This window comes from Dendroctonus ponderosae, unplaced genomic scaffold (genome assembly GCF_020466585.1).
Source record: "Dendroctonus ponderosae isolate FM_Combo_2020 unplaced genomic scaffold, Dpon_F_20191213v2 Dpon_F_20191213_1, whole genome shotgun sequence".
Lineage (NCBI taxonomy): Eukaryota > Metazoa > Arthropoda > Insecta > Coleoptera > Curculionidae > Dendroctonus > Dendroctonus ponderosae.
This window is the reverse complement of record NW_026017110.1, coordinates 49,915,648-49,942,518: the sequence shown is the minus strand read 5'-3', so window position 1 is coordinate 49,942,518 and position 26,871 is coordinate 49,915,648. Positions and strand designations below refer to the sequence as shown.

Below are 26,871 nucleotides of genomic sequence, written 5' to 3'. Positions count from 1 at the left end.
TGATAAAAAATCGACAACTCCGTTAAATCTCCCTAATTAACCCTCCAAACCCCACAGACAGTTCAAGCGCTGATTCCAACTAACCCAAACTTGACCTTTTCCGATCTGGCTTAGCGCACAGAAGACTTACTGGCCGCAGTACAATCCAAATGATCAGCACACTAATCAGGCACTTTTCCGCTTGCACTGAGCCGGAATGGCTGGTGGAAAACTCGCAAAACTCGTGTTTTTTCTCACCGAAAACTAAAGTTGCGCCCGCTTTTAGCCGACTATTCGTTCGCCTAATGCTGGCGGAACCTGAATACGAACTGAGTTCGGTAAAATGAACGTACTCGCTCGACCGTAAGAGTCGCCTCTTACATTGCGGGGCTTCAGTGGCTTAGTTTGTCTCGTCTTAAGATAAGATATAAATAAAGCCTGCCCAGGATATCGGGAGATGGCAACTACACAGTACACGCTGCTGCAGAACTGGCTTTTCAAGCCACAACTTTAAGTATTCAGTTTTCAGCTTTAGCTTCAGGTTTTCTGCACAAAACTTCCCCGGTTTGTCTTTGGGCCCTTGCTTGACTCCCGAACCTATGATGCACCTGCAATGACCTCCGGTTCCCCAAAGAACAGCTGCGGGCTGCGATCAAATGCATTTTCCCTTGTTGGGGCGATGTTGGTCATTTAGTTTGAGGCTCTTTTACGACCCAAAGTCGTGCATGAGGGATTTTCGTGCGTCGATTGCAACAGTGACTTCGAGCTTTCGAAAGTTTCCCAAGTGCATTGCTGAGTCAATTGACTAGTTCTAGAGGGAGGAGACGGAGGCTGCTTGATGGCGCCTTGGAATCCAAGCAACTATAAAGTAAACTCATGCTAACTTCCAACCTGAGGGCTGTTAAATGGGAAATTTTGGCAGCTTATCAAGCAGACTTTCGTGTAGAACTCCCCTGAAAGTTTCACTTGACATAAGGTTTGTCATTCATTTTCCAGAGTCTTTCAAAACAAAACAATGCGCTCAAATGGCCCAACCTGCTTGAAGGTACCCTGACTTCCCAGCCCGGGCAACTGAAGTAGGAAGGGAAGTAGGAAGTGAGTCATCCTGAAAATTTCATTTAAAAAATGAGGGCGCTGAATTTTGAGAAATTTTTGAATTTAGCCTCAATAAGGCAAACCGCTCAATGCCCAACAAGCCGTAATTTCTGTTTGATGATGTTTGACAGCTTATACAAGTTGTTTAGGGGTACACTTTCTGAAAATTTCTTATAAATCAAGGCCCGTGCTGATTTTTGACAAAATTTCAATCGCTTCTGTGGAAAATGCAGACGTTTTCAATGTAGGCTAACTTTGAAGTGCCTGAAACTTCCACACTAGAAAGCTCAAATTTTTGAAATTTTTACCGATTTGAGGGAATAGTTTGGTAGAGAAATACTGAAAATTTCGTAGCGACCATTAGGCTAATTTTCGAGATATTCAAAGTTGCTGTTCAACGGAGAAAACTGTTCAAACGCAGCAGCACGTTCATTCAAAGACTTCTTACATTGAAGCCAAGGCCAATGGAGCTTGGAAACTTCGAGGACTTGCAAAACACACTTTAGGGTTTGAGTTCTGAAGATGCTGTTGTAATCACGGTTAGTGTTGATTTTTAAGAAATTTCCAAACTTGCTTCTTAATAAGGCAGACTGATCACAAGCTACCCAATTTTGGAAAATCATTACTTCGAAATCTGAGCAAGTAGAGCTCGCAAGTTTTTACAGCTTACTAATAACATCTGGGTCTATGTTATGATTAACTTTCATTTAAAACCACGCACAAATTAATTTTTGAGAAATTTTGAAACTTGGTTCTCAATATTACAAATTTTCCAAAAAACAGGATTTCTGAAAAATCGGCATGCTCAAGTTGTTATAAATGGAGGCGGCATATTTTGATAGTTTGTTAAGGACATTCTATTGTACAATTAGAGAAACTTTGATCGAAAACGAAGTTTAATTGTAAGTTGAATTTAGAGAAATTTTCAAACTTGCTTCTTAATATTACAATCTTATCCAATGCTCCGCCACCTAAAAAAATCATTACTTCCATATCTGGGCAATTCGAGTATGGAAATTTTGACCACCTATTAAAAACGCTTTGTTGTATAACTCAAGAAAATTTGGGTTGAAACAAAGCAACGGTGAATTTTTGAGAAATTTTAAAACTTGCTTCTTAATATTAGAAAACTGATCTGATGCCACGCGCCACTTTGAATAGACATCAGCACCAAATTTGCCCAACTAAAGCTAGGAAATTTTGGCCGATTACTAAGCACATAAGAGTTTATGACTCCAGGCACTTCTGTTCAAAACAAAGCACAGGTTCATTTTTGGAGAATTTTGAAACTTGCTTCTTAATATTACAAATTAATCAAATGCACCGACATTTTGAAAAATCGGGACGCTCAAATTTTTTTAAGCCGAGTTTAGTATTTTGACGGATTATTAAGAAGCCTTCATTGTACAACTGCAGGAAAGTTCATGCAAAACGAAGCTCAACTGAATTTTTGAAAAATTTCCAAAGTTGCTTCGAAATATTTCAAACTGACCAAATACGACGCGCAACTTTGAAAAATCGAAACTCTTGAATGTGGGTAAATCGAGTTGAAAAATTTTCGCAGCTTCTTCAGAATATTCAAGTGCAGAACGACAGCAAATTTCATTTAAAATAAAGCTCGAATTAATTGATGAGAAATTTTCAAACTTGTTTTTTAGTATTGCAAATAGATCAAATGCTGTGCGTTGCTTCAAAAATCATTACTCCCAAACCTGAGCAAATGAAGCTGGAACTTTCTGTAGTGGTTTGTCAAGAACATCTGTGCGGATGTCCGGGGGAATTTTCATTTGAAACAATTCTCAGAAAAATTTTTGAGAAATTTTTAAATTTAGTTTCCAATATTACAAAGTGTTCAAATAACACGACCTCTTGAAAAATCGTAAGCTCACATTTGTGTCAATGGGGGAAGCATATTTTGACCCTAAGGCAAAGTTGTTGTACAGTTTCAGAGAACTTCATTCAAAACAGAGCGGAAGCAACTTCTAAATTTTTTTCTGAAACCTGCTGCTTATTAGTACAAACTTGTCCAATGCTACGCAACTTAAAAAATTCATTATTCTTAAAGCTCAAGGAGTAGAGTCGGGAAATTTTAGAGATCTATTAAAGACACTTCATTGTAAAACTGCCAAAAATTTCCTTCAAAACAAAGCTCAAGGTAATTTTTCGGAAATTTCCCAACTTGCTTGCTAGTGTTTTAAATTGACCCAAACCGACGCCGTCTTAACAATCGTTAGTCTCAAATTTGTACTGGTGGAATTGGGGAATTTTGTCAACTTATTAAGAACACTGTTTTACCTAAAGGAGAACCGAACCTGATTAAAAAAAAATTGCCAATCTTAATGAAACAGATGAAACCTTCAGAACCAGAAAAAGCAAAAAAGGAAGAATGAAATTGAGTTTAAAGAGGGCAGTAGTTGAACGTGCAAATGCTTTTCAATAAGTCCGTTCACGCCCATCTGGAAGCAATAATTCAACAGATATCCACCACGGGAGGATTGTTTATGATCCGATAAAGGATCAGTTCATAAATTAGCCATTATAGCGCTCGCTTATTTCTTTAATTGGCTTATTCCTATTAATAAGCTGTTTAATAAAATTTATATTATTGGTCCCCGGGTCGCTGTAATTGGAACACACTGTAGAATATGCGTTTCCAACTAGACTTGATGCGAGTTATCGGCGAGATCGCAGCGGTCGGTAATGAGGAGTGTTTAATTTAACCAAACCGGTCCTATTTGTAATAATCAGGCGCAAGGATTAGTAGAGAGATTTGAGAAAAGAAATCCATTAATTCCCCTGCAAGTCCTGCGGACCAGACGCGAGTTTGACCTGATGGAGATTTTTAATTAAAAAGCAACGGAAATTTGTGATTTATTGGCCGTTTTCGATGGAGTTTTCTTCGGGCCATCAAGTGCGAACGGCAACTTCCGCAACGAAGTCGCGACGCAAAAATGTCCATCCGTTGCACGAACCAGACACCGCAAATGTTGACACCAGTTCCAGCTTAAATAAATATGCTTATCTGTCTGCAAATATGAATTATTTATATATGTGGTTGCCTCTAGCGCCAATGCCCATTTTCTTATTACTTAACAACTGCGCTAATGGTTTGTTGTATTATTGCTTTCGCCTACCTGGTTAGTGATACTGAACAAACTGAGTTGGAGACAAAAGATAGACTTTGGCCCTTTTGAGGAACAATTGCAGTTTTCACTCAGCGAAACAGTGAATAAACCGGGCCATTTTCTGTGGGTTTTTTTCTAGGCCTGGTTGGCGCAGTGCCACGCAAATGGCTTGGTGCGCCAACACAACGCACCGGCGCGGTAACTCAGTTTCGTTGCTGGGAAAATGTTGATGACTTTCTTCACTGGTTTTTAGATTTATTTTAAGGGTCAATTTAAGCAATAATATTAACATTTTTTCAACATTTTAGAATTTTCCAGTTTTAGCAAAGTTACTTTTTTTCTAAATGCTCAATTTTCTAAAGATTCTCATGAAAAGACTAAATCTTACGGTATTTTTGGGGTAAAATTATGAAATACATTTTATTAGAACACTCGCCACCTTCGTCGCTTTGAATAAAGTTTTGAAATCTTTTTCCAGCTTCGAATGTGGGACAAGAATCAAATAATTTTCTATAAAAATAAACAGAATCAGCGAAAGTTTATAATAAATTATTTGGAAAAATCGTCACCTATATTCCTCTGAAGACTGCAGAGTTTGTTAAAAAATGTGTTTTTTTTAGTGTTGACTGATTTTTTTTTAGTTTACTTTCCACTCAAAAACGAGCTTTTTTGTAGAGTTTCACTTAAAAATACTGATGATCTGAAGGTATTTTACACGAAAAATTACAAGATAAATCACGAGCTTTGTAGGAATTTTACAAAAACCTTTTCCAACCTTGAATTCGGGTCAAAAACGAAAATACATTTATCCCGTTGTTTCCCGAAAATCATTAAGATTTTCTCAAAAACCGATCACGAAACTAAAAATTTTTAATCAAAAACGCAAAAAACACAATTTTCTGATGATTTTCTTCTTTTCTGACAATAATGAGGTCCTTTCACCCAAAAATTAATTTTGCTACAAAATTTGCCTCATGCATCGGTCTACAGGGACACTTTAGAAACCCTCTTCAGCTTCGAATTTGGCATAAAAACCAAATAATTTTATTCAATTTTTTACCGAAAGTAATTAAGATTATCTTGAAAAACGGGCCAGAGCAGAAGTTTGCAAAAAAAATATTTGGAAAATTTGCCACGCTCATCGCTCTGAAGAAGTTTTTTGAAAATTTCAGGTCATTCCAGTTTTCGCAAAGTTTCTATTAAGCAATTCTATCTACACAAAAATCGTATTATTTTTAGTTTTACTTAAAATACTGACAATCTTCAGGTATATATTTATTATTGGAACACTCGGCTCTTGACCCGCATTATAAATTTTTTTCTAGAACCTTTGGAGCTTCGAATTTTGGGCAAAACCCTAATTATTTTTTCTCAATTTTTTCCCAAAAATATTGCCCCGAACAGAACAAGTGAAAGTTTATAATCAATTATTCGGAAAACTCGTCACTTTTGTCGCTGTGAATAATTTGGTTTATTTAAATTTCCGTTTATTCACTTTTAGGTCAATATTTCTAAATAAAACTCTTTAAACAGAACAACGCGTTTTCTCCTAACGTTTTACTGTAAAAGACTGGCAAACTGGGAGTCTTTTATGCAAAAAAGTTAAAAAATGGATTTTACAAAAAAAGTCGTCGTCTTTACAGTTTGGTCTTCTTTATCGTCTTTTTCGAATACCCGTTTTGCCTTTGAATTTGGGACAAAATGGAAACAAAGTTATCTTGTTTTTTTCGACAGAATTTAGGTTTTCTCAAAAAACGACCAGATCAAGCAAAAGCATATAGTCAATATTGGGGAAAACGCGTCATCCTCAGCTCTCTAAACTTTTTTAAAGTTTCTTCACAATCTCCGAATTTTCCCGTTTTGGATCAAATAGTTTCAAGCAATCGTATGCGCAAAGCAATATGTTGATGGCTGCTTTTTGGTTAGATGCGAAACTTCCGTCATCGGCCATGAGTTATAACTCATTAACCAATAAGTTAAAATTCATTAGCTCATAGAGCGGCAACAACTCAAAAGCGCAACTGAACACAGTGTTACCCAAGCCTAGTTTCTTCGGGATCAGTTGCAACACTTTTATGCAGTCGGCAAATTTGAAATCGATGCAATTCCGAATAGCCGTGACCAGGCGAGGTGCGGCAACCTACTTTAAAATGTAACCATGTACCCAGCATTAAACGTAATTTCACTTATTTTACTTCGCCAAATTTCGCTTGGATAAATAACGAACGCTAATAACACTAAATTTCACGACCAATTAATTTCGGCCGGCATTCATTTATCCACTTTTCGGTTCTCTTTTACTGGCCCCTGTTGGCCGGGGTTTGGAGATGAAGAAAACCAAATCTTCAAGCCGACCAGGCCTCAAAACTGCCCAGCAGGATTACTCAAGAAATTGCTTAAACAATGGCTAAAAATAGCCAGGAATTATCGTTATAAACCTGCTGAAAACGTGCATGTACAAATTCTGCGACAATTTCGCATGTTGGTGACCCGACATCGGTGAGTCATGGAAGCCGTAGAGTCTCAATGTCGAGGCGAAGCTTCTAAGCCGGCCAACATAACGACTAGTTTTGGCCTTAAATGGTGATCACGTCTTGGGTCTTAATTTGCCTGCAAAACACCGACTGCAAGAATTACTTAATTGGGCTTCATTTCAACAAGTGGATGGACTTTGGGCCGTTGAAGATACGCAAGTTTTCCGCTCCTCAAGTATTGTCCAATTAGCCGAAGACACACTTTTACTTGATTGGTTCCTGATTGGTTCGAGTATGAGTAAACGTTGTGCAACTGCTGTGGATTTTTTCACGAATTTGCTCCAGCGAACGCAGGCAGGATAGACCAGGCAGACGGACACCAGACATAGGAAATAATTACTAATTTACTTAATTAGGGCGCATTATACAGAGCAACAAACCGTGCTTCCTCCTCTAATAACGCATCGTTTGTGAATTAAAAAACAAAATCTTCCGCAGCGCTGATGTGAATGATATTTACTGAATTTGATCGCACATTTGCCTTCTTTGAGTGGTCAAAATTTTACATCTTCATAAGCGCTGGATTGAAAACGGCAAATCTTTCAAAAAGGGCCTGTTTTTCAGCGTTAGCTGAGCGTCTATATTGGATTTGGGCCCAAAACCCAATGTCTACTGGTTTTCATTGAAATATTCAGCAAATATGCCCTGGATTGGCTTCTTAAAATTTCGAAACTTCATTTGCGTGGTTTGAAAATTCTTGGTTCTTCAAAGCGAGGTGAAAATCGGGTATTTTGCATAATTATCGGTCAAATCTCAAAAGTCATCAAAAATGATCCCATCGTTTGTTTTGAATGCTATTTTCACTATCGGAATAATGAAGTGTTATATCATTCAAACTGAATTTGAAACCATGCTGTTGAGCCATCTGCTCGGTATTGCCACTGCAATGTTCTTTAAAATCTGTAAAAATTTCAAATTTCTAGTCGTTCCTGCGTGGGAATGATGAGCCTTTGAAAGCGAGCCTGCATTAAACTAGTCTGAAAGTTTGCGAAAATCAACATGGACTTTGATGATTTTAATGATTTTTGCTCTCTACTGCACTCTTTCAGGTGTCAAAATTCCTGTTATTTCAATAATATTAGACATGGACGTCAAAATTATTAAAATTCAGCTAGCTTTGAAAAATTCTCAAAAATTAATATGAGCTTTCTTTCGCACAAAATTTCCTGCAGTTATCCAATCAGTTCGTAATCCTTTTTCAGAATTTTTCAATTCTATCTGCACAGATGTAGGAGTAACGATTTTTTGAATTGGAGTATGACATCCGATCAGTTCATTTCTCACTTCAAAATTTCTCGAAAATTAAATTTTACCGTGTTTTAAAAGAAAATTCTCGGAGTTGTAAACCCAGATGTATCAAGATGGTACAATTTCTTAATTCAATTTACTCAAAATTAAGAGTAACGATTTTTCAAAGTTGCGTGTGGTATTGGATAAGTTTGTATTAATAAGAAGCAAGTTTGAAAATTTGCCAAAAATTCACTTAAGCTGTGTTTACCACAAAATTGTACCTCTACGTGTCCAGAATGATATGCCAAAATTTCCTTTTTCCACCTGCTCATACTTGAGAGCAACGAATTTTCAAAGTTGCATGGCTTTTGTTCAGCTTTGGATATAAAGGCCCAATTTTGAAAAAGTCGTAAAAATCAGCACCAGCTTCGTTTTTCATAAACAAACTGGCAAAATTTCTTGTCTTCGCTTGCTGAAATTTGAGAAAAACCGAATTTTCAAAATTGCATGGCTTTTGGTCAGATTTGGTTATTAAGAGCCAATTTTAAAAATTTTTCAAAAATCAGCACCAGCTTAGTTTTTGATGAAATTTTCAGGACGCTTACCGTCAACTGTTTTAAACAAATGGGCAAAATTTTCTTTCTCCACTTGCTCATATTTGGGAGCAACGACTTTGGAAAGTTGCATGGCGTTTGGTCGGCTTTTGACATTAAAAGCCAATTTTGGAAACGTATGAAAAAACATCACCGACTGCGTTTTTCATGAAATTTTCAGGACGTTTACAATCGACTACAGTCTGAAATAACTGGGCAAAATCCCGTCTCTGCCGACGCTTGCTGAAATTTGGGAGCAACGAATTTTCAAATTTGCATGGCTTTTGGCCAGCTTTGGATATTAAGAGCCATTTCTTTCAAAAATCAGCATCAGCTTTGTTTCATTCAAATGTTCAGGAAACTTACAATCGGCCGACTTAAACAAACTGGCAAAATTTCCCATCTCTACTCGAAAAGATCCGGAAGAAATATTTGTTTAATTGCGTTTCTCACCGAGTTCAATTTACTGTTTTAATGTCGCACTTTCCTGGTACTCAAATGCATAATAAAAAAACAGAGTGATGAGAACAATGTCCATTGTTGGCCGCCAAATAAAGCGATCCTCTTATAGGCTTCGCAAAGTAAATTTTAAATCTTCTTCACCAAAGCCTTTCGTGGAGAAAGGGATTTTCGGTATTTATTGGCGGTTGCGGGAATTTCGCAATAAATTCCCAGCTAATTGACGAGCATTTTTATGCTCTCCGTGCGCTTGCTGCAGACATTAAACAGGATAAACAAATCGTAGCAGGTTTTGTCATTTAAATTTCCACTTTTAAGCCGGTTTCCAGCAGGAACCCGCTCGGTAATTATGGTGCCAGTCGCTTGAGCCGCACGGCGGAAGATGGAAAAATTGGTGCGAAGATTCTGTAGTTCTTCTGAAGACAACAACGCAACGCGTCCATTCATTAGTCGGCCGACTAAATGTAAATCAGGCCGTAGCGGAATTACTCCATCCCATTATTGTCAATTCACGTGGGACTTCCTTTTCCAATTTAAGACTCGTGGGCAAATGTTGCCTTGACGGATGTAATATTTAACCTTCCACCCAATATGTCTCATGGTTCCCGATAAGCTGAATCATCATCAGGAAATGGTACCTCGATTTCTTGGTGGTTTTTCTCGGATGGTTCCGATGCAATGAAGACAGTGTTGGGCAATCGGCCAATTAACATTTCGGCCAATCCGAGTGACATAATAAGTTTCACGGCCTTCCCACACCGTATCAATGGCTTTCCCGGAAGATAAGTGCGTGTTTGTCACTCGAAAGTTGCCTATCGAAAGAGCAGTAGGTCGATTGCATCGGGTGTTGCGAACCCACTGCAACCAGTGGTTCATTCATCAAAAATTTGTTGGTTTTTTGCCAATAGTTGGCAAAAATGCTGAGAAAAATTATTTCCCTCAGCACAAACAGCATCTCGTGGGCTTTAATCCCCACGAGATGCTAAAAAACAGTGCTCAATCGCCAGATTCTCATTTCTTCAACTCTTAACCAACCGAGAGATTTCCCCCAGAAACCCACCTGGTCAAGGCAATTTCCATCTCAAAAAACCCTTCTGGGTCACAGAGGAATTTAGTAATTTCGGCCATTATTTCTTACAAAGTCCACCGCTGGATTTTGCCGGTGTACTGGAATTATTCAACGCCCACAGTGGCCCAAGCTTGGGTTCATTGAGAAAAGCGAACCATGTGGGCGCTGGAACGGGTTCCGATGCAAATGGGCGCGAAAGGGAAGTCACCTGCCCACGCACTTCTAACGGCCGAGCCGAACGGGCAAAAATTGCGACTATTATGCATTTGGGTATCAAGAAAGTGCAACTTAAAAACGGTAAACTGGACCGGAAGTTTTGGTGCAAACGGCAGTTAAAAAATTATTTCTCCCGGATCTTTGCGAGTAGAGCTGGCAAAAATTGCCAGTTTGTTTCAAACAATCGACTGTACGTTTTTTGTGAATCTCATGTAAAACGAAGATGGTGCTTATTTTTGAAAAATTGTCAAAATTGGCCCTAATATGTCAAGCTGCTCAAAGGCAAAGCCGTTTTGAAAAATTCTTGCTCCCGAAGATGAGCAGCTAGAAACCGGAAATTTGGCCCCTTTATTATGGACACTTCGGTGTGCAACTCCAGAATTTTTTTTTCGAAACGCAGTTCAAGGGAATTTTTGAGAAATTTTCAAAATTGCTTTTTAACATTATAAACTCATCCAAGCCACTTGAATTTAAAAAATCCTTGCTCCGAAAACCTGAGCACGTAGCGTCGGGAAATTTGGCCAGTTTATTCCGATACTTCAAGGTACAACTTCAGGAAATTAAATTCTAAACAAAGCTCACATTAATTTTTTAGAAATTTTCAACCTGGCTTTCTAATATTACAGACTTATCTACTGCCAGTTATAAAATCGTTACGCCCAAATCTGAGCAAGCAGAGACCGAAAATGTGTAAAATTTCCATTGCATTTGAAGAAACTCATCTCTCTTCAAACGAAATATTTTTGATAATTTCTACTTTTCTTCAAAATTTGTTAAAATTCTCACATTTGTTATGAAACATTTTGGGACTGTTTTTCAAAACCCACACACCGACAAAACTGACATTATACTTTAAAAATGAGCATTTTCGCAGAAACGCTTTTTGGAAAGCTGTCCTGTTTTGGAAAAATATCGAAAATTTGCCATTTTTCTTAATTTTTTTCAAAATCCATAGACCAAAAAAATCACGTGCCTAAAACAAAAAAAATCACGTTTCTCTCTAAAGCAGTGTTTAGAAGTTTCAGATTTTTCGAAAAATGTGAAAATTTTCTCATTTTACATGATTTTTAAAAATCTTCTTGAACACGCACATTTTTCATATTTTCTATAACTTTATGTAATCTTTTCAAAAATTCGCAGTTATAAAAATTCAATTTAACCACACACATGAAACAATTACAAATTGATTTTTATTGCAAATTAAATTTTCACAAATTTGCTGATTTCTTTGACCAAATTTCAAACTCCTTTCATTTTGAATATTTTTTTTTAATTGCGGGTAAAATTCAAATCAAACGCACACGCAAAACACTTAACAGTGCATATTTTTCTTATCAACAATTGCTGAAAATTTCCAATTCTTTTCGAAAAAGAGAAATCTCTCATTTTGCATGACTTTCCACTTTTTTCAAAACCTGCTGACCACCAGAGTTAAAATAAAATTAAATCCATTGCTAAAACACTAAAAACTTTATTGGCAGAAACAGTTTTACTAAAGTTCCATTTGATTTAAAAAAATTGTCAAAAATCTCTCATTTTGCATGATTTTTTTCGCAAACTCGTTCACCGCCAAACCTAAAATTAGATCTACTTCGAAAGCACTGAAAAATGCATTTTGATCTTGGAAGTAATTCTTGGAAATTTACATCTGTAAATGCCAAAATTCTTTAATTTTGCATGATTTCTGGCAATTTTTTTCGAAAACCTGTTAAGCAACAAAGTTCAATTTAAATCCGATCTTAAGACTCTTAAAAAACGCTCTTAAACAGTTTCGCCTGGAAGCAGAAAAAAAATTGTAAAACGAAAACAAAAATAAAACCTGCTTATTTTGCCTGCTTTTCTCCAAAACCCACCCATAGAAAAGGAAATAAATTAGCCCACTACTAAAAAACTTAACATTTGTATTAGACACAATATTTGAAAGAGTATCGCCTTCCTGAAAAATATTGAGAATCTCTAAGTCTCGATGATTTTATGCATATTCTTTCAAATCTACAGTTTAAAAAATCGAAACTTAGCCCACTCTTACAGCACTTTAAAACATATTCTTTAAAATAATTTCCAAAAACCTTTCATTTTGCACGACTTTTTTCAATTTTGTTACTAACCGCAGTCAAAAAAATAATTAATTCTACCCCTAATATCCCCAATTCTTAAGCGCATAAAAATGCACAATTTGCTTAAACATTTTTTTTGCATGATAAATATATTTCAACAAAATGCTTGTCCACTTGTTCACAGTTTCAAGGCCAAAATCATCCTCATCATGTGAAAATTTGCATACATTTCTTGGACTTTAGCCATAAAAGCGCCAATAATGCACACGAGTTTCTCCTTTAATTACGACTTTTTTCCATACAGATAATTAACAACAAATGGGCAATTAATCTTAATCAAAATAACGAAAAATTGTCTTCATTGCTTGTTAAATCCTTCAGTTGATTCGCCAAAGTAATTGCTTCATAGCGGCCATAAAGGTAAGTAATTGCATTTTACGCAACGAGAACTCAAATCTGAGTTATTATCTTAATAATTTGTCCACACTTTCACATTTCGTTGCCTGAATTTTGCAAAAGATGATATTGATTGGGCATGCCAGTGGCGTGTCCGATGGGGCAATTTTGCCCGCAAGAATGGCACAAATGCATCAAGTAAAACATTGAAAATCTCGGTCTTTTTATCGGAGCTGAAGCTGGGACAGGCGATAAATCAGCTCAGCTTTTTCCAGTTAATTTCTTTGCACAGTGAACGTATTCAACGTATTATTAAACGGCCAGTTAATGTCAGTTGACAATTCCAAGGTGCATAATTTATGCCGGGTTATGGGAATATAAGCAGCATCGTTTATATCTTGCAGTGTCAGCAGGGACCGGCAGCAGGACGACAAATAAAAAAAATGACCGAAGAAATTTGTCCGCAATTACCTGAACGGACGTCGCGCAACAGCTGAAGAACAAGCGCCATAAATATCGCTAATTGGGCTTGAGGGAGCAAAAACTGCGCCTTTTTTGCGCTTAATTAACAACCCAATTTTGCCCACAACAACAATCACATACCTTCGTTCCAAATGTGCTCTTGCTCAGCTACGATTGTGTCATCGTCCGACCACAGCATTTCGTCGCTGGATCCTCCCGCTATGCTGTCGCACTCCAAAATTGTGTCAAAGTCCAAACTGCGCCGGAAATTCATCATTTTTCTGCAACACCAAAAGCATGAGGATCAAAACCTGCCGGACGCTCTCTGGAGGGTTTGGGAAAACTCCCAAAGAACTCCTGATGAGGTTGGAAAATCGATGCGCGTTTACTTTGCGGGATAGACAGAGGACGCTTCTCTTGCAGGAAAATTGCACATCTTTTAGCTGGCAGCCTCGTGCAGCCAACATTATTTATGGCCTGCAAACGGTCGCAAGGCCAACATCTGTACCTTTGTTCTGCATATCTAAAATTAGTTGCCCCCCTGCGAACTCCAGCAGCGCTGCATCTTTACATGGTGTCTTTGGGAGGTTTTCTGCGAAATTTTCTAGGAAAACCCAATTTTGGACTGTTTCCTAGCTATTTGTTTCTGAGCTTTAAATATTCTTGAAAGAAACGCATTTCAAGGCTTTTGAGATCAGAAGGATCAGAAGAAGCTTTTAGCTCAGAAGTATTCGTGAAAAACTGATTGGATTTTTGGATGGTTATTATTTTTAAACCCTGCGGCGGTTTACTAATCAATTCAATTGAGGTTGTTGGTTTTTCAGTCACTTCATTTACAGAACGACGCCTGATGCGGTTTTCCACAGAAAAATTTTTATTTTCTGGGAAAATTCACTACAGTTATAGAGCGTGCGATTTTCTGACCAAAGGCGTGGAACGCAAGTTTTTCTGGTTTATAGCTTTTGAGGCCCTAAGTTTAACGGAAAAACTGTGACGAAAAAAAGTTTAAGTTAAAAGAAATTTTTTAAAAATTGGCCCAAAATTATCTCAACACGATTTTTCTGGTGAAAATTTCAGCTTTATTAAAAGTAGTTTCCTCTTTTCGAAAACTTCAGAAGCAGATGCCCATCAGTTTTCGTTTTAATGCCACCGATTTTTGAAAAAAACCCATTATAGTGGAGAAAACCAGGTTTGGTTGTTTTTTCCGAAATTCATCAAAAATCAACTAAAGCCGATTGTGCAGTGAAACTTTTAGCAAATATCTAACGAACTTATTTCCTTCTTATGGCATCAAAAGCAATCTTGCAGCGTATTTAGATTTTGAGATAATACATTTTGAAAACTTTCTTGCAGGTTAAGAAATAAACCAGAAAAGTTTTTTTGCTGAAATAATCTCTCTTCTGGCCAGTGTATGATATTTTCTCTTTTCCGGCCAATGTTTTTTATGTATAGTTTTTGAGTCTCTGGATTTTGAAGAAAAGCTGCTATAGTGCGAAGTTCAAGGTAAAAGTGGACATTGAAAATTCGCCAAAAATCAATTGAAAATCACCTTTTGGTGAAACTTTTGGCTTTTTTTAAATTAACCGTTTCCTTCTCTATCTGAAGGCATAAAAATGAAGTATTTTTCATCTTTAGTTTCATCAAATGCTTCTGATTTTCGAAAAAGTTATTAGACTGGAAAAGCGAATTAATCCGGTTTCTTCCAAAATTCACCAAAAATAAACTAAAAGCGATTTGGTGGTGGAACTTTTTGCAGTTATAGAACGAACTTATTTTCTTCCTATGGCGTTAGAAACAGTTTACTACCATTTTTAAGGTAATAATTTTTGGTTTTAATTAATAATAATTAAGGTTTTTGAGGTAATAATTTTTGAATTTTTTTTTCGGTTGAAGGCGTAAATTCAATGTTTAATAAGCTAAGAAATAAATTATAAAAGCCCTTCTGGTGAAATTCTTCGCAGTCATAGAACATATTTTTCTCTTTCCTGAAACATTTAAAGCAAGTCTCTTTTGTTTATAGTTTTCGAGCGTGTGAATTTTGAAGAAAAACTGCTATAGTGCGAAGTGCAATCTAAAAGTGGATTTTGAAAATTCGCTCAAATTCAACAGTCTCTTTTAGTAAAACTCTCGGCTTTTATTAAACAGCTTTTTTACTTTCCCAAGACATAAAAAGCAAGTTTCCATCGCTTTTAGTGTTACTGCCCTGAGCTTTGAAAAAGCCATTTTACTGGATGAAACCAACTAAACGGGGTTGTTCAAAAATTCGCCAAAAATCAACTAAAACTCGTTTTCTGCGGAAACGTTTCGCAGCGATAGAACAAACTTTGCTTTTTCCAATAGCGTTAAGAACAATTTTCTAGCATTTGACATTGTTTGGATAATTAATTCTGAATTTTTTTTTGCAAAAGTCAATACCCTCAATGCAAAACTCAAACTAGCAGTAATTTTTTCAAAAATTTGCCCTAATTTCTTGTATAAAGTTAAGAAAACATTTTCAAGTTAAAGAATCGAAAATTATTTTTTTTAGAACATAAAAAAGACATTTTTATCGTAGTCGGTTTTCGAGTGACGAATTTTTGAACAGCCAACCACAATGTCAAGCGCACGAATACAGCCGTTTTAAAAAAAATTGTCAAAAATTTATGAAAACGAACTTCTGCTTGTGTGTTTGAGCAGTTATAGAATGAACCTTCCTCTATCTGCTCACCTAAAAAGGTGCGTTCTTGCGTTATTCGTTTCTAAGTCACAATTTTTTTTAAGAAGCAGGGCAATGTAATATTTTCCTGCAACTCAAAACTCGAAACCTTTTGGGCCTCGGAAGCACAGAGGAAAAGAAAATTGCGAACTCAATTTCTCAAAAATCGACTCACTATCAGCAGGTTTGTCATCTAGTCTCATCAAATAATCCTCTATCCCAGCTATCCAAAGTATCTTCAGCGCTCCTAAATCACTATTCCTGCTCGTAAAAACGTCTAGTTAATTCCTGTAAAGCTCCACTTTCATAATCCGCAGCAAAGCCCTTTTCCAGATCGATGCCCCGATACCCAGCAGGAATATTGTCCTTTTAGCCTAATTATTGTTCGCTGGCAGCCAATCTTTTCCAGTGTCTGCTGCCAATTCCAGCCGGACACAAAGGAACGTGGTTGCGTTTTGTTTGCAACCCGAGAACTACAAAAGGCGCAAGCAAAACGCCATCGACACAAAGCCCCAACAGATAAAAGAGCTCTTCGGTGATTAGAGCGAAATGGGGCTTTTTCGAGAAAAACCAGCCTGGATTGGGAGCTGAAAAGGACAAATTGCTCTGGAGGCTGTAAAAAATCAACCTGCCAGCCGCCGGCGTTATGACAAGTTCCCATCTAAACAGCGCCTGTATATTTATGTTAAGTTTACGGTGTTTGTACGCGATTAAAACAGTCCCTTAGTGCAGGAAATGTGCTTTTGCTTGAAACTGGATAGCTCACAGTTACTCCAAACGCTTTTAATTACTATGAAATTTTGATGGGAAAAGGAGCTGCAGACTGATGAGTTCGTCGCGCTAAGACCAAGGTGGACAAGAATTCCTCCAGAGGTTTCCCGAACAATCCACCTCTGAAGATGCAAGCCACTGGTACGCCTCCAGCTAGGCTCAAAAGTGCGAAAATCTCACCAGTTTCATGATGAGAAAAGTTTGAAAAAAATCGATGGAAATCGTACTCAATTTCCAAGCGATGCTGGAAAGTTCGCAGGGGGCACGACGGTCGTCTAGCAAAAGAGCGGAATTCCCGACGCCTATTTTAGGACGCTGATCGGCGTCGGGACGCTAGTTTGAGTTCGTCGCCACGGTTTATTTTTAAAAACTTTTCGGTAAATAAGTCTGAGGGAACAAGAGGAAATAGACCGAGCTAAAAACGCCAACTAACTGGGAACAATCGATCTTGACGACTGAAAGAGCAGGAAGTTGTACTCTCGCCTAGCGGGCCGTTTTCGTGAAAAAACCGCAATCAATGCATAAGTGGAGACTCAACTGTTTTCTGCATAGCTTTCAAGCTGGAAAGCTTTTTACGCTGAGAACTGGAAATCGAGTCCATCAACCCCAGATAGTCTGGATAGAATGTTTACCAGAAAATACTCTTCTTTGATTTGCCAACACCAAATGCAAAAGGACACGAGCCTGGATAACCCGTTTCTTTCGCTTGACAGGTTTACATCCTCAATATTATCACCCTAAATATTGCCTAATCTCGGCGCGTGATTTATCGCTCTGGAAAAAATAAACGCCACACCGGATATGTGGAGACGAAACATCTGCGAGGGTGAAAGAAGAGCTGGCAGGCCGATGAACCTTCAAATGGTAGATGCAGATGGCTGTTCAAAGCGCCAGTACGAAATTGACCATCATCATTGTCAAGTCGAAGAAATTGCACCGTTTTGTGCGAAACGACGTCGACTTGAACCGGGTAAATAGACATGACAAATCCTCGCCCGGATTAACATATATATTGGATTTGAGGGCGTTTGAGGGCGATTTTGAGGCGCTAGTTATCAATTTCCATTGTCTAGTTTAGCGGGTGGAAAAGCGCCGGAATTTCCATTGCCATTAGATTGATTTTTACATATTTCCACTCGGAACTAAAAAGGAGTTGGAGCTACTCATTTAATAGAAAAAAGTGGGTTTTTTACTCAAAACGATTTCTATAAGCGATAATTATGTCCTTAAGGCTTGCGTTTTTCAGAGTTCATTCACGCAAAAATCCCCTATGTTTAAGACTGGCTTTAGATTCTATTGAAAGGTTGAGTTCTTTAGTCTCTGAAAGTTTCACTGGAAACTTTCATTTCGTTCACTTTTGTGGAATTTTTTTAAAAGTTTCTTGCTCTTTGCCTGGTTTGCGTAGTAAAAACTCTTATAAACAATTTATGACTCAAAAACGGAAATTGACAGATTTTTGCCTTCAACACCAGTTTAAAGGCTGTAAAGTTCTCAAAAACTCACATCAGCTTCCTGGAAAGAGCCTTAGGAGTGAATTTTTATCAATTGTTTAAAAATACGTGATAAGCAAACTGTAGTATTCGCTTTTTGAAAATGTTATTGCTGAAACCCTGTTCAAACTGGAAAGTTGCTCAATACGCCACCAGAAAGAGAACACTTGGAAACTCATTTCATATTTTTTAAATTTATTTTTATAGATACTTTTTTAAGCAGGTTACTTTTCAACTCTAGTCATTTAAAAACCGTTACAAATGGGGGGTTGCTTTTGGGTATTTTAACTCGAAAAAGTGATGAGTCAGTGTTAAAAGTTTTACTCAGAACCCGTTCTTATAAAAGTTGTGAAGACATTTTAAATGAGCCCTCAGAAATAATAATCTGAAGTGCAGGATCACTTTCAATTTTCATCAACTCACTAAGCGACGGCGCCAGCGAAAAAGTTAATTTCTTTTCCACTCAATGGAGAAAACTTTGACAAAATTCTTGGCAAGAGTTTCATTTAGAAGCTTTTTTTTTAAGAAAAGAAAAGATTTTAAAATAACTTTAGCCCTTAGACAAGATCATCGGAATTGCAGGCAATTTTTCAAAATCCATTTACTCCAAAACAGCACAAGCTGAAAAAGGAATTTTGACTCCAATTAATGGGGGGGGATATAGTCTCGTTGTGTGAAGCCTAAAAGTTTCACTTGGACAACTTTTTCTAAAATTTTTACATTGATAAAAAAACTTTGGAATTTTCCGTAAGAAATGCAGGCTTCTCTGCAAAAATTATTTACTCAAAATTGCTATAAGCTTGAAGGCGGCATTTGAGAGCTGTGAACAGAAAAACGTGTGCTCGATACATCCACAAAGTTTCACTCAAAAAACTTTATCGATGAGTTTTAACTCAAATTCTTTTATAGTGGTTTGAAATGTTTGCTACAAAATGTAAATGATTAATTTTTGGACTCAGTTTATTCAAAAACTCTTACAGCTAGAGACATGATTTTTATTGCATTCGATAGGAAAAATATTGCTGGATAAGGCGTGAAAATTTCCTTTGAAAGACTATTCAATCGCATTTTCGGGCAAATTTTAGAAACATTTTGCCTGCCATTTTTTTGTAAAATGACATATTTTTAGAATCGATTTCGTCAAAAACTACCATAGCGAGCGGTTTGATTTTGGCTGTGTTCAAAAGGCCAAAATACGGTAACACTCGTTCAGCACATTTGTGATCCAATTTTGAATGAGCCCTCAGAAATTACCATCTGACGTGCAGGCTGATTTTAAAATCTGCTCTTCATATGAAGCCGGAAAATTGACTGCCTCCATTTAATGGAAAAAAGTGTGACAAACTGTTGAATAAAGTTTCACTTAGAAAGTCAACTAAACAGAAAAAAAAAATGTGTAGCCCATAGAAAGTATCACCGGACCGGAGTTGCAGGCATTTTTTCAAAATGCTTTAATTAAAAAAAACAACAGATCCAGAAGGAATTTTCACGCCATTTAATGGAGAAGGCTTTAGACTAGAGTCGAAAATTTTTACTTGAAAAATCATTATGACAACTTTAAAATAATTGAGGAAGAATCCAATTTTTTGCTATCAAATGCAGGGTCTAATTTTCAAAACCTGTTTGCTCAAAACCTCAGAAAGCATGAGTACACTTGTGCCCTATAAGCCCTCACAGTTTCACTCAAAAATCATTTTGGCCAAATTTTAACCCGAATTTAACAAAAGCGCCCTGAAAAGTTTGATGCAAAAAGCAGGCAACTTTCTGAATTCACTTTACGCAAAAACTATTGCAGCTAGAGACAAGGCTTCGACATTACTAGATAGGGGATAGTTTGCAGCATTCAGCCTGAAAGTTTCCGTTCAGACTCATCAATTGAATTTTAAATCAAAATTTAAAGCACGTTGATTTTTTGCCCTGTTAAGTGCAGACAAATTGACAAAACAGTTTCAAAACCTTTTCACTCAAAAATGCCTGCAGCGAGACGGATGGTTTTAGCACCATTGAATAGCGAAAAGGTGGTTCTAGAAACTGCAGAGAGCCTCATTGGGAAAGCACCACCGCAAAATTTTCGGCAATTTTTTAAAAATCACTGTTACAATGCCAGGCAAACCTACCAGTTCTTCGCAATCCATTCCATGAAACCCGGCACTTTTGTTACTTTCGGCACGAACTGCGAGCACACGGCACGTGGATGATGTTCGCGGGTGGTACTGCCAGAACTTTGCCTTTCCAGACTTTGAAATTGTCCCCTCGGGAAATCAGCGGCGTGCTGCCGCACCTACAGTCGAAAGAGGGAATCGCTCTAATTAGATGGTGTGAATGACACTTCCTTTAACGGCCATCTGGGAATTTTGTTGTCCTCAACCGAGCTTCCAGTTGCAGGCCTGTACGGCTAAGAACCCAGTTCTTTGAGCCATTTGATCCCGAAGCCCTGTTGGGACGCCCCTGAGCGATCGCCGGTAAATTTAACTTTCAGAATAGCCGAAGCTAATTTTAGCCGCGATTTTTTTCGGTCGTTTTTATCATGATGCGAGTTCGTTATCCAGAACGGGGTGTCTTAAGGGGGCCCAGCGATTCCCCTGTCTTCGAGGGATGACATACGGCCCGTTCGGAACGTGCCTAAGTGATAAGACAAAGCACTCACGTCCGCCTAGAAATAGAATCTCATTTACCGGCGTTTTTTCACGTAGTTCATGTTATCTCCCCAATGGATATTTGTGGGCCTAATTATGCTGCCGGGTATTAATAGATGGATGGGGCTTTTCCTGTCGGGTTCTGGAGTTTTGAGGCTGGCGACAAAGAGGCGTTTTGGAGTGAAGTCAATCGGCAACAACAATTGAACGGGAAGGTGACAGAGCGTGTTTTAGGGCTCGAATTTGGGGGGTTGTGCGCACCCCTCCCAATGGATCACGTTCTCCAAGTTGGGGAAAGCGCCAGTTCGGTGCAAACGCTTGAAATCGCCGGCTGTTTAGAGTGGATTTCCGAAAATACGGGGCGAGTTTCCCGCCGAAAATCCCTCAAGAGGAAAAGTAGCATTGCCCCCCAAAAGGGTGAGTGAGTGTTTTGAGGACGCCAAAAAACATTTAACGTTTAAAGACACAAATTGATTTCGCAGATAATTTGCCAAGAACCGAATTAACCCACCGCGGTTTGCCGGAAATTGCATCCTGAAGCCCCGTTCCCTCAAAGACGGAAATTAATTCCTCCACTTTTCTCTTCGGCATTTAATTAGGAGAGCCTGGAAATGCGGTTCATTCTCTCCCCATTCGCTCCCCAGGCCAGTGGTCTTTGAAGATAGCAAAAAACACTTTCCAGCAGGAAACTATGCAACCATGCACATAAAAACTCTAGTTATTATCGCCGCAGTGAACACCATCTGCAAGTGTTGCGACTTGGAGGAACTTTTGGGCCCAAAACAGACCAGTTTGGAGGATGCAACGCTTCGCTCTTCTTTAGTGTTTCGCGGCATGGCTTTGCCCATTCAGGATCCCGCTTTTAGTGTTTTTACGGTGTTTTTCGAGCTGATCACTGTTTACAAGGGCGACGGCTTCCTGAAGGAGTGGAGGAAGCTGAATAATTACTTTCGGTAAGTTTGCTCAGGCGGATTTTTCCTTTGCTGTGCTCCAGTTGCAAAGGCAGCGATTTGTTTGAAAAGCTGTCGTTTGCAGGCGTTTTTGTTAATTAGTTCAGGAAATTTCCTACAGCGAAGTGATGGAGGAAAATGGTAAGTAAAGAAAATTTGCTCGAATATGAGGGATCAGCTGAAACGAGCCCCTTTTTCAACGAAGGCCCAAATGGCAATTTTCCAACTGGTTTGCCTAAATTTCCATTGATTTTCCTGAAAAATCAAGCCCGTTCCAACTTTCCCTCATTTTGCTCCAAAACGTATCCAAAGAGTTCCCGAAAATATTTGCTCCAATAAACCACTGGAAAACAATCAGCTGAAACCAGCCACTTTTTCAACTGATTTGCCCAGGTTTCCATCAATTCTCCTGAAAAATCAAGCCCTTTCCAACTCTTCCCCATATTGTTCCAGAGGAATTTCACCGATTTCGACAAAACATTAATTTCATTAAATTAAATCCGCTTTAAACTTAATCCTGCCCGGGCAATTTTCCGGCTGATTTGCCGAAATTATCATTTATTTTCCAGCAAAATCAACGTTACATTCGAGACTAGAACTACTGCGGCCGATTGCCTGGATGGAAACAAAGTGCCCAGAGACTATGTGGTGTTTGCCAGCTTGATCCAGGACGAGATTCGTGCCGGCTCAGTGGCGAAATGGGACGAAAACGCCGATCTGAGGGTCTGGAAGGCTTTAGGTAAGTAGTTTTCCATAGGGGGGACCATCCATTATCTCCAGTGGAAGTGGGTTTTTTTCCTGCTTCGCTTTATATGCTGGATGGCGGATTGTTGGGCGAATTGATGGCCAGCCGGGAAGAATAATGGCATGCTCTGCAAGTTTGTTTCATTCGTTTTTCCAGGAATAAATGGGACTTTTATTTGCTCAAAGATCGTCCAGGCTTTGAAATAAAATATTGTAGCTTTTTTTTGCAGTTTTATCATAAATTTGCTTATATAACTTCGTTCCAAACTATCGGGAAAAGGCAACTTTCCGGTGCAATCCAGAGGCGCCACAAATAAATGGAAACATCACTCAACTCAACGGGCTCCCGATGGAATCTGATGGAGTAAACAGACTCATTCCGCTCTGGCACCAGCTTAATTAAACCACTTCAATGGCATGGAGCCAGAGCAGGAAATTATCCAGTCATTTAATGCCCCAAACTATTTTTGATTAATCGGACGCTGATGATTTTCCATTAATCCAGGCTGGAGTCAATGGAGTGATTGGTCAAGTTGCAGCGTGTCCTGTTCAGCAGGAATCCAGCAGCGAACTCGCCATTGTCTGCAGCAAAAATGCTCTGGATTCAACATCCAGCAGCGACATTGCAATTTGTTCAGGTGATTGCGGTTGGTTGGCGCCTGGAACACGTTCACACGCTTGTTGTAGTTGCAGCGAAACCGTGACTCCTCTGGACCAAAAGTCTGGAAAATTCTTCCATCCATCGCAGGATCGCTGGCAGCCGCTTGCCGATCGGCCGACTGCTTGGCGTCTCACCCCCAATTCGTATATCTGGATCCCGGCGTCGCTCCTATTTTCAGATGAAGAGTGCCGGAACATCCCGAAGGACTTTTCCCTGGCATTGACGATGCGAGTTCCCAATGTAAGTCCGATTTTTTCCATCGCAGGAATCCAATTATTCCTTCTGGGTCACTTGTAATGCGCATTTCCCGCTACGCTTTATGGAATAAATTTCCAGACGAACCGAGGCTGGGTAAAATGGGAATTTATTGGAGAAAGAAGCGCGTGTGGAAGAATCCCGTTGTCAGAGCCTGGATTTTCCGGGGTCGGTTTTTCTCTCCCGATTTTTGTTCCAGTTTTTCGTTTTTCCACGCTTTCCCATCTAGCCTCTTGAAGTTTTCCGATATCAAAGCCCAATTGGACACGAACTAACGAAGCCTGTAAGAACGGCAGAAAACGTCTGGATTTAAATTCGAATCTCGATCAAATAAGAGAAATTGCATTCTGCAAAGAAATTTCCTTTTTATTAACTGTTGGAGCTACTGAGAGAATTTTGCTTGCTAATTCTTGATGCTAACAAGAAATTGCCCGATTTCGACTCATGAAACTCCGTCTAACTGCAAACAGAGACTTTCCAGAACAAAATTTCCAAATCAAATCAGCATGTTGTGCTAAGCAGCATCCAGAATTCCAGATGCGAACAGGAAAATTCTTATTTATTCCCGTCCGCTTTTACCGAAATTAAATTGCGGGAGTTGCGGAAAGTTCGTGCCAGTTCGACAAAGAATCTGGAATTTAATCCCGACTTGAATCGCCCAAGAATATATGGAAAATGCTTCCATATCGCGACACAAAGCTAGTGGAAAATGCTTGACAATCCCAATCTATTACAGGCAACTTTGGGGACAGTTTTCAGCGTTCGGTCCAGATCCAGGCAGCACCTTTACCTATCGCTGGAAGTGACCGGAGCTGACCTGAAGTTGATCCATGCAGCTGAGTCTGGAACGGACATGGTGCGAATTCCTGCCGGCTTGGACGATGGAGTTTGGCATCAAATTGCCTTCAGGTAAGCACCGCATCCAGGCAAACCTCTTGGTGATTTCGGATTATTTTAGTCTTCGAGAAGGGAGGATCCTGGATGTTTTCGTCGACTGCGAATGGTCCAGAACGGAAGTTCTGCTGGCCCATTCACTGGAAGTGCCCGATGACTGTGATATTATCGTAGGTTATTTATTTACGGTAAGCAAATCAATTTGTAGCTGAAAAGAACTTCTGCAAATAATGGTAAATGCGCTCGTGGCCTCAGAATATTTTTTTTACTTGGTGAATGCTCCATCGAATACCTGGTGGAGGACAAGGAAGCATTAATGGCGGTTGAAATTTAAACGCCGCCCCTTTCTTGACGGGAAGAGGTTAATAATTGAGATTTGGTGAAAAGGTAGACGAGATACTCCCTTACTAATATCTAAAAACTGGTTATAGTCCGCGGGCAGGGGAAGTTTTCAAAATTTTTTGAACTTGTGGTTTACTTCATGCGGGACGGGTTGCAAAGACACTTTTAACATCCCCCAACTTCTTTACGGCAGGAGATCAAGATTCAGATTTTTGTCCAAGGGTAGAGCATATACTCCCTTACTAAGGTGCAAAAATTGGCTATATACGGCGGGCTGGACAAATTTTGAAAATTTTTCGAACTTTGGGTTTATTTCTTGGGAGCTATTCTGCAAAAACTTTTTCAACTTTTCCCAACTTTCGAACAAAAGGCGATTAAGAATTTGAGTCTTCCTAGAAAGGTAGAACATATGCTCCCTCGCTAAAAGCCAAAAATTGGCCAAAGTCCGCGAACTGGGGAAATATTGAAACTTTTTTGAACTTGCGGTTCACTTCTTGCGAGACGAGACGCAAATATACTTTTAACATCCCTCAACTTCCTAACGGCAGGAGATCAAGACCCAGATTTTGGCCAAGGGTAGAGCATTTTGATGGTTTACTTCTTGGGGGCCATTTTGAAAAGACGATTTCCACTTCCCCCATATTTCTAACACGAGGGGATTAAGATATTACATTTTGAAGAACCTTAGAGCAAATGCGCCTGAACTAATACCCGAACATTCGCTTAAATGCACGTGTGAGGAAAATGGAAAAAACTTTTTTTGGAGTTTACTCCGTAAGGACCAATCTGCAAAGATACTTTTAACATCCCTCAGCTTCCCAACTGGAAGAGGTTAAGGACTTACATTCTGTGAAAACAAAGATCGCATGCGCCTTTACTAATACAAATCCAAAAAACCACTTTAGTCTCCTACTTGGAGAAATAAAAAAAAATGTTTTTGAATTGGACTTCCACTTTGGGGAAAAAATTCTGCAAAAAGGTTTTAACAATCGCACTCTCTGAGTGCAAAAAATGCGTGAGAATTTCTGAATATAAAGCTCAAATGCTCCCTCACTAATGCGCAAACATTTGTGTTAGTCCACGGGCTAGAAAAAAATAAAAAATATTTTCAATTTGAGTCGAACTGTGGCGATTCTGCAAGGGGGATTTTCACAATCGCAAACTTGCCAACGGCACAAAAGTAAAACGTGAAGTTTTGTGCGGAGATAGAGGCAAATTCTCCCTTACTCATACCCAGAAACTGGTTTTGATCTACGGACTAGAAAATTTCTGAACATTTTTAGATTTTGAGTTAAATTTTTTGTGAGCCGATTCTGCAAAGGAGGTTTAACAACCGCGATCTCCCTATCTAGAACTAATCATGACGTAAAGTTGTGTGAGGAGTCAGAGCTAATACTCTCTTACTAATACCCGGAAACTGGAAATAGCCCACGGGCTGGGAACATTATGTAAAATTTTTGAATTTCAGTTTAACTTCTCTTGGAGAAATTCTGCAAGGAGGGGTTCAACAATGCCAAAGTCCCTAGCAGGCGGAAATTAAGACTCAAGTATTTGTGAGCAGATTAAGCACATATGCTCTTACTACCATTCAAAACCTGGCTAATGTCCACTGGCGGGCTTAATTTAGTGAATTTTTTGAATTCGATATTCACTTTATGAGCGCAAACAATCGATATGGAAAAGATTCACCGCTAGGCGCGTTTTTTCCTGTTCCATCCAGCCCTAGAAAAAGCAGCTTTGAATTTTTTCCAGGGAGATCTGGAGCAACTATCCATCATCAAAAATCCCTATGCCGCCCATCTTCAATGCTCCAACACGCCGATTCCCATAGAAGATCCAGATGTGCGCTTCACTAAGGATGGCTTCAAGCTATTCACTCGAAAACACGCGGTGAAGAGCCGGAAGCACCGATATTGACTTGGACTGATTGGAGAAACGAAGAGCTTTGTTAAGTTTGTCTTTGCCTAAATCTTAAGGAGCATCTGTATGACAATAGGCCGAAGTAGATGGTCGTTTCCATGTGGTTTTCCAAATATTCTGCGACAATAAATGTGTTTGAGTATTCGTTGCTGTTTTAGTGTGAAAAGCTGCAGGAATTCAGGTTTTTAATAAATAAATGAAAACTTTCGCGCCGGCGTGCTTTTTTCCAGTTCGAGCGCCAACTTTCAAGACGTCAGTTGTTGGCAGACTGCAGGAAAATGAAGGCGGTTTTCCGAAG

General features: G+C 38.8%; 2 protein-coding genes across 7 annotated transcripts in view; one reads left to right on the top strand and one right to left on the bottom strand.

Moving 5' to 3' along the window:
* The window catches only part of LOC109543391 (protein TANC2), a 44,127-nt gene extending 23,755 nt beyond the window's left edge, over positions 1–20,372 (bottom strand). For 2 of the 5 annotated variants that reach the window (XM_019913078.2, XM_019913081.2), the window contains exons 1-2: positions 20,289–20,372; positions 13,357–13,496 (exon numbers count right to left, since the gene is read on the bottom strand). In XM_019913078.2, the coding sequence (XP_019768637.2) occupies positions 13,357–13,492 (136 nt within the window). In that variant the 5' untranslated portion in view covers positions 13,493–13,496; positions 20,289–20,372. Of the gene's footprint in view, positions 1–95; positions 218–13,356; positions 13,497–20,288 lie in introns of those variants that run through there. The other 3 variants (XM_019913082.2, XM_019913079.2, XM_019913084.2) reach the window with 3 other exon arrangements.
* Positions 20,373–20,445: 73 nt separating this feature from the next.
* LOC109543420 lies at positions 20,446–26,717 on the top strand. 2 transcript variants are annotated; one of them, XM_048670448.1, is made up of 8 exons: positions 20,446–21,224; positions 21,290–21,760; positions 22,327–22,496; positions 23,007–23,139; positions 23,189–23,402; positions 24,154–24,326; positions 24,376–24,499; positions 26,406–26,717. In XM_048670448.1, the coding sequence occupies exons 2-8, from the start codon at positions 21,507–21,509 to the stop codon at positions 26,568–26,570; spliced, it is 1,233 nt and encodes a 410-aa protein (XP_048526405.1). In that variant the 5' UTR covers positions 20,446–21,224; positions 21,290–21,506; the 3' UTR covers positions 26,571–26,717. The 2 variants fall into 2 exon arrangements, with proteins under 2 accessions (XP_048526405.1, XP_048526400.1); XM_048670443.1 differs by having other exon boundaries at positions 21,271–21,760.
* Positions 26,718–26,871: the final 154 nt, after the last annotated feature.

Bases quoted from the DNA above. Each gene is read 5' to 3' on its own strand.
- LOC109543420 (XM_048670448.1), top strand. From the start codon at position 21,507: ATGCACATAAAAACTCTAGTTATTATCGCCGCAGTGAACACCATCTGC. The intron at 22,497-23,006 runs GTAAGTAGTTTT...CCATTAATCCAG, and splicing joins GAGGGTCTGGAAGGCTTTAG to GCTGGAGTCAATGGAGTGAT. The intron at 24,327-24,375 runs GTAAGCACCGCA...GGATTATTTTAG, and splicing joins TGGCATCAAATTGCCTTCAG to TCTTCGAGAAGGGAGGATCC.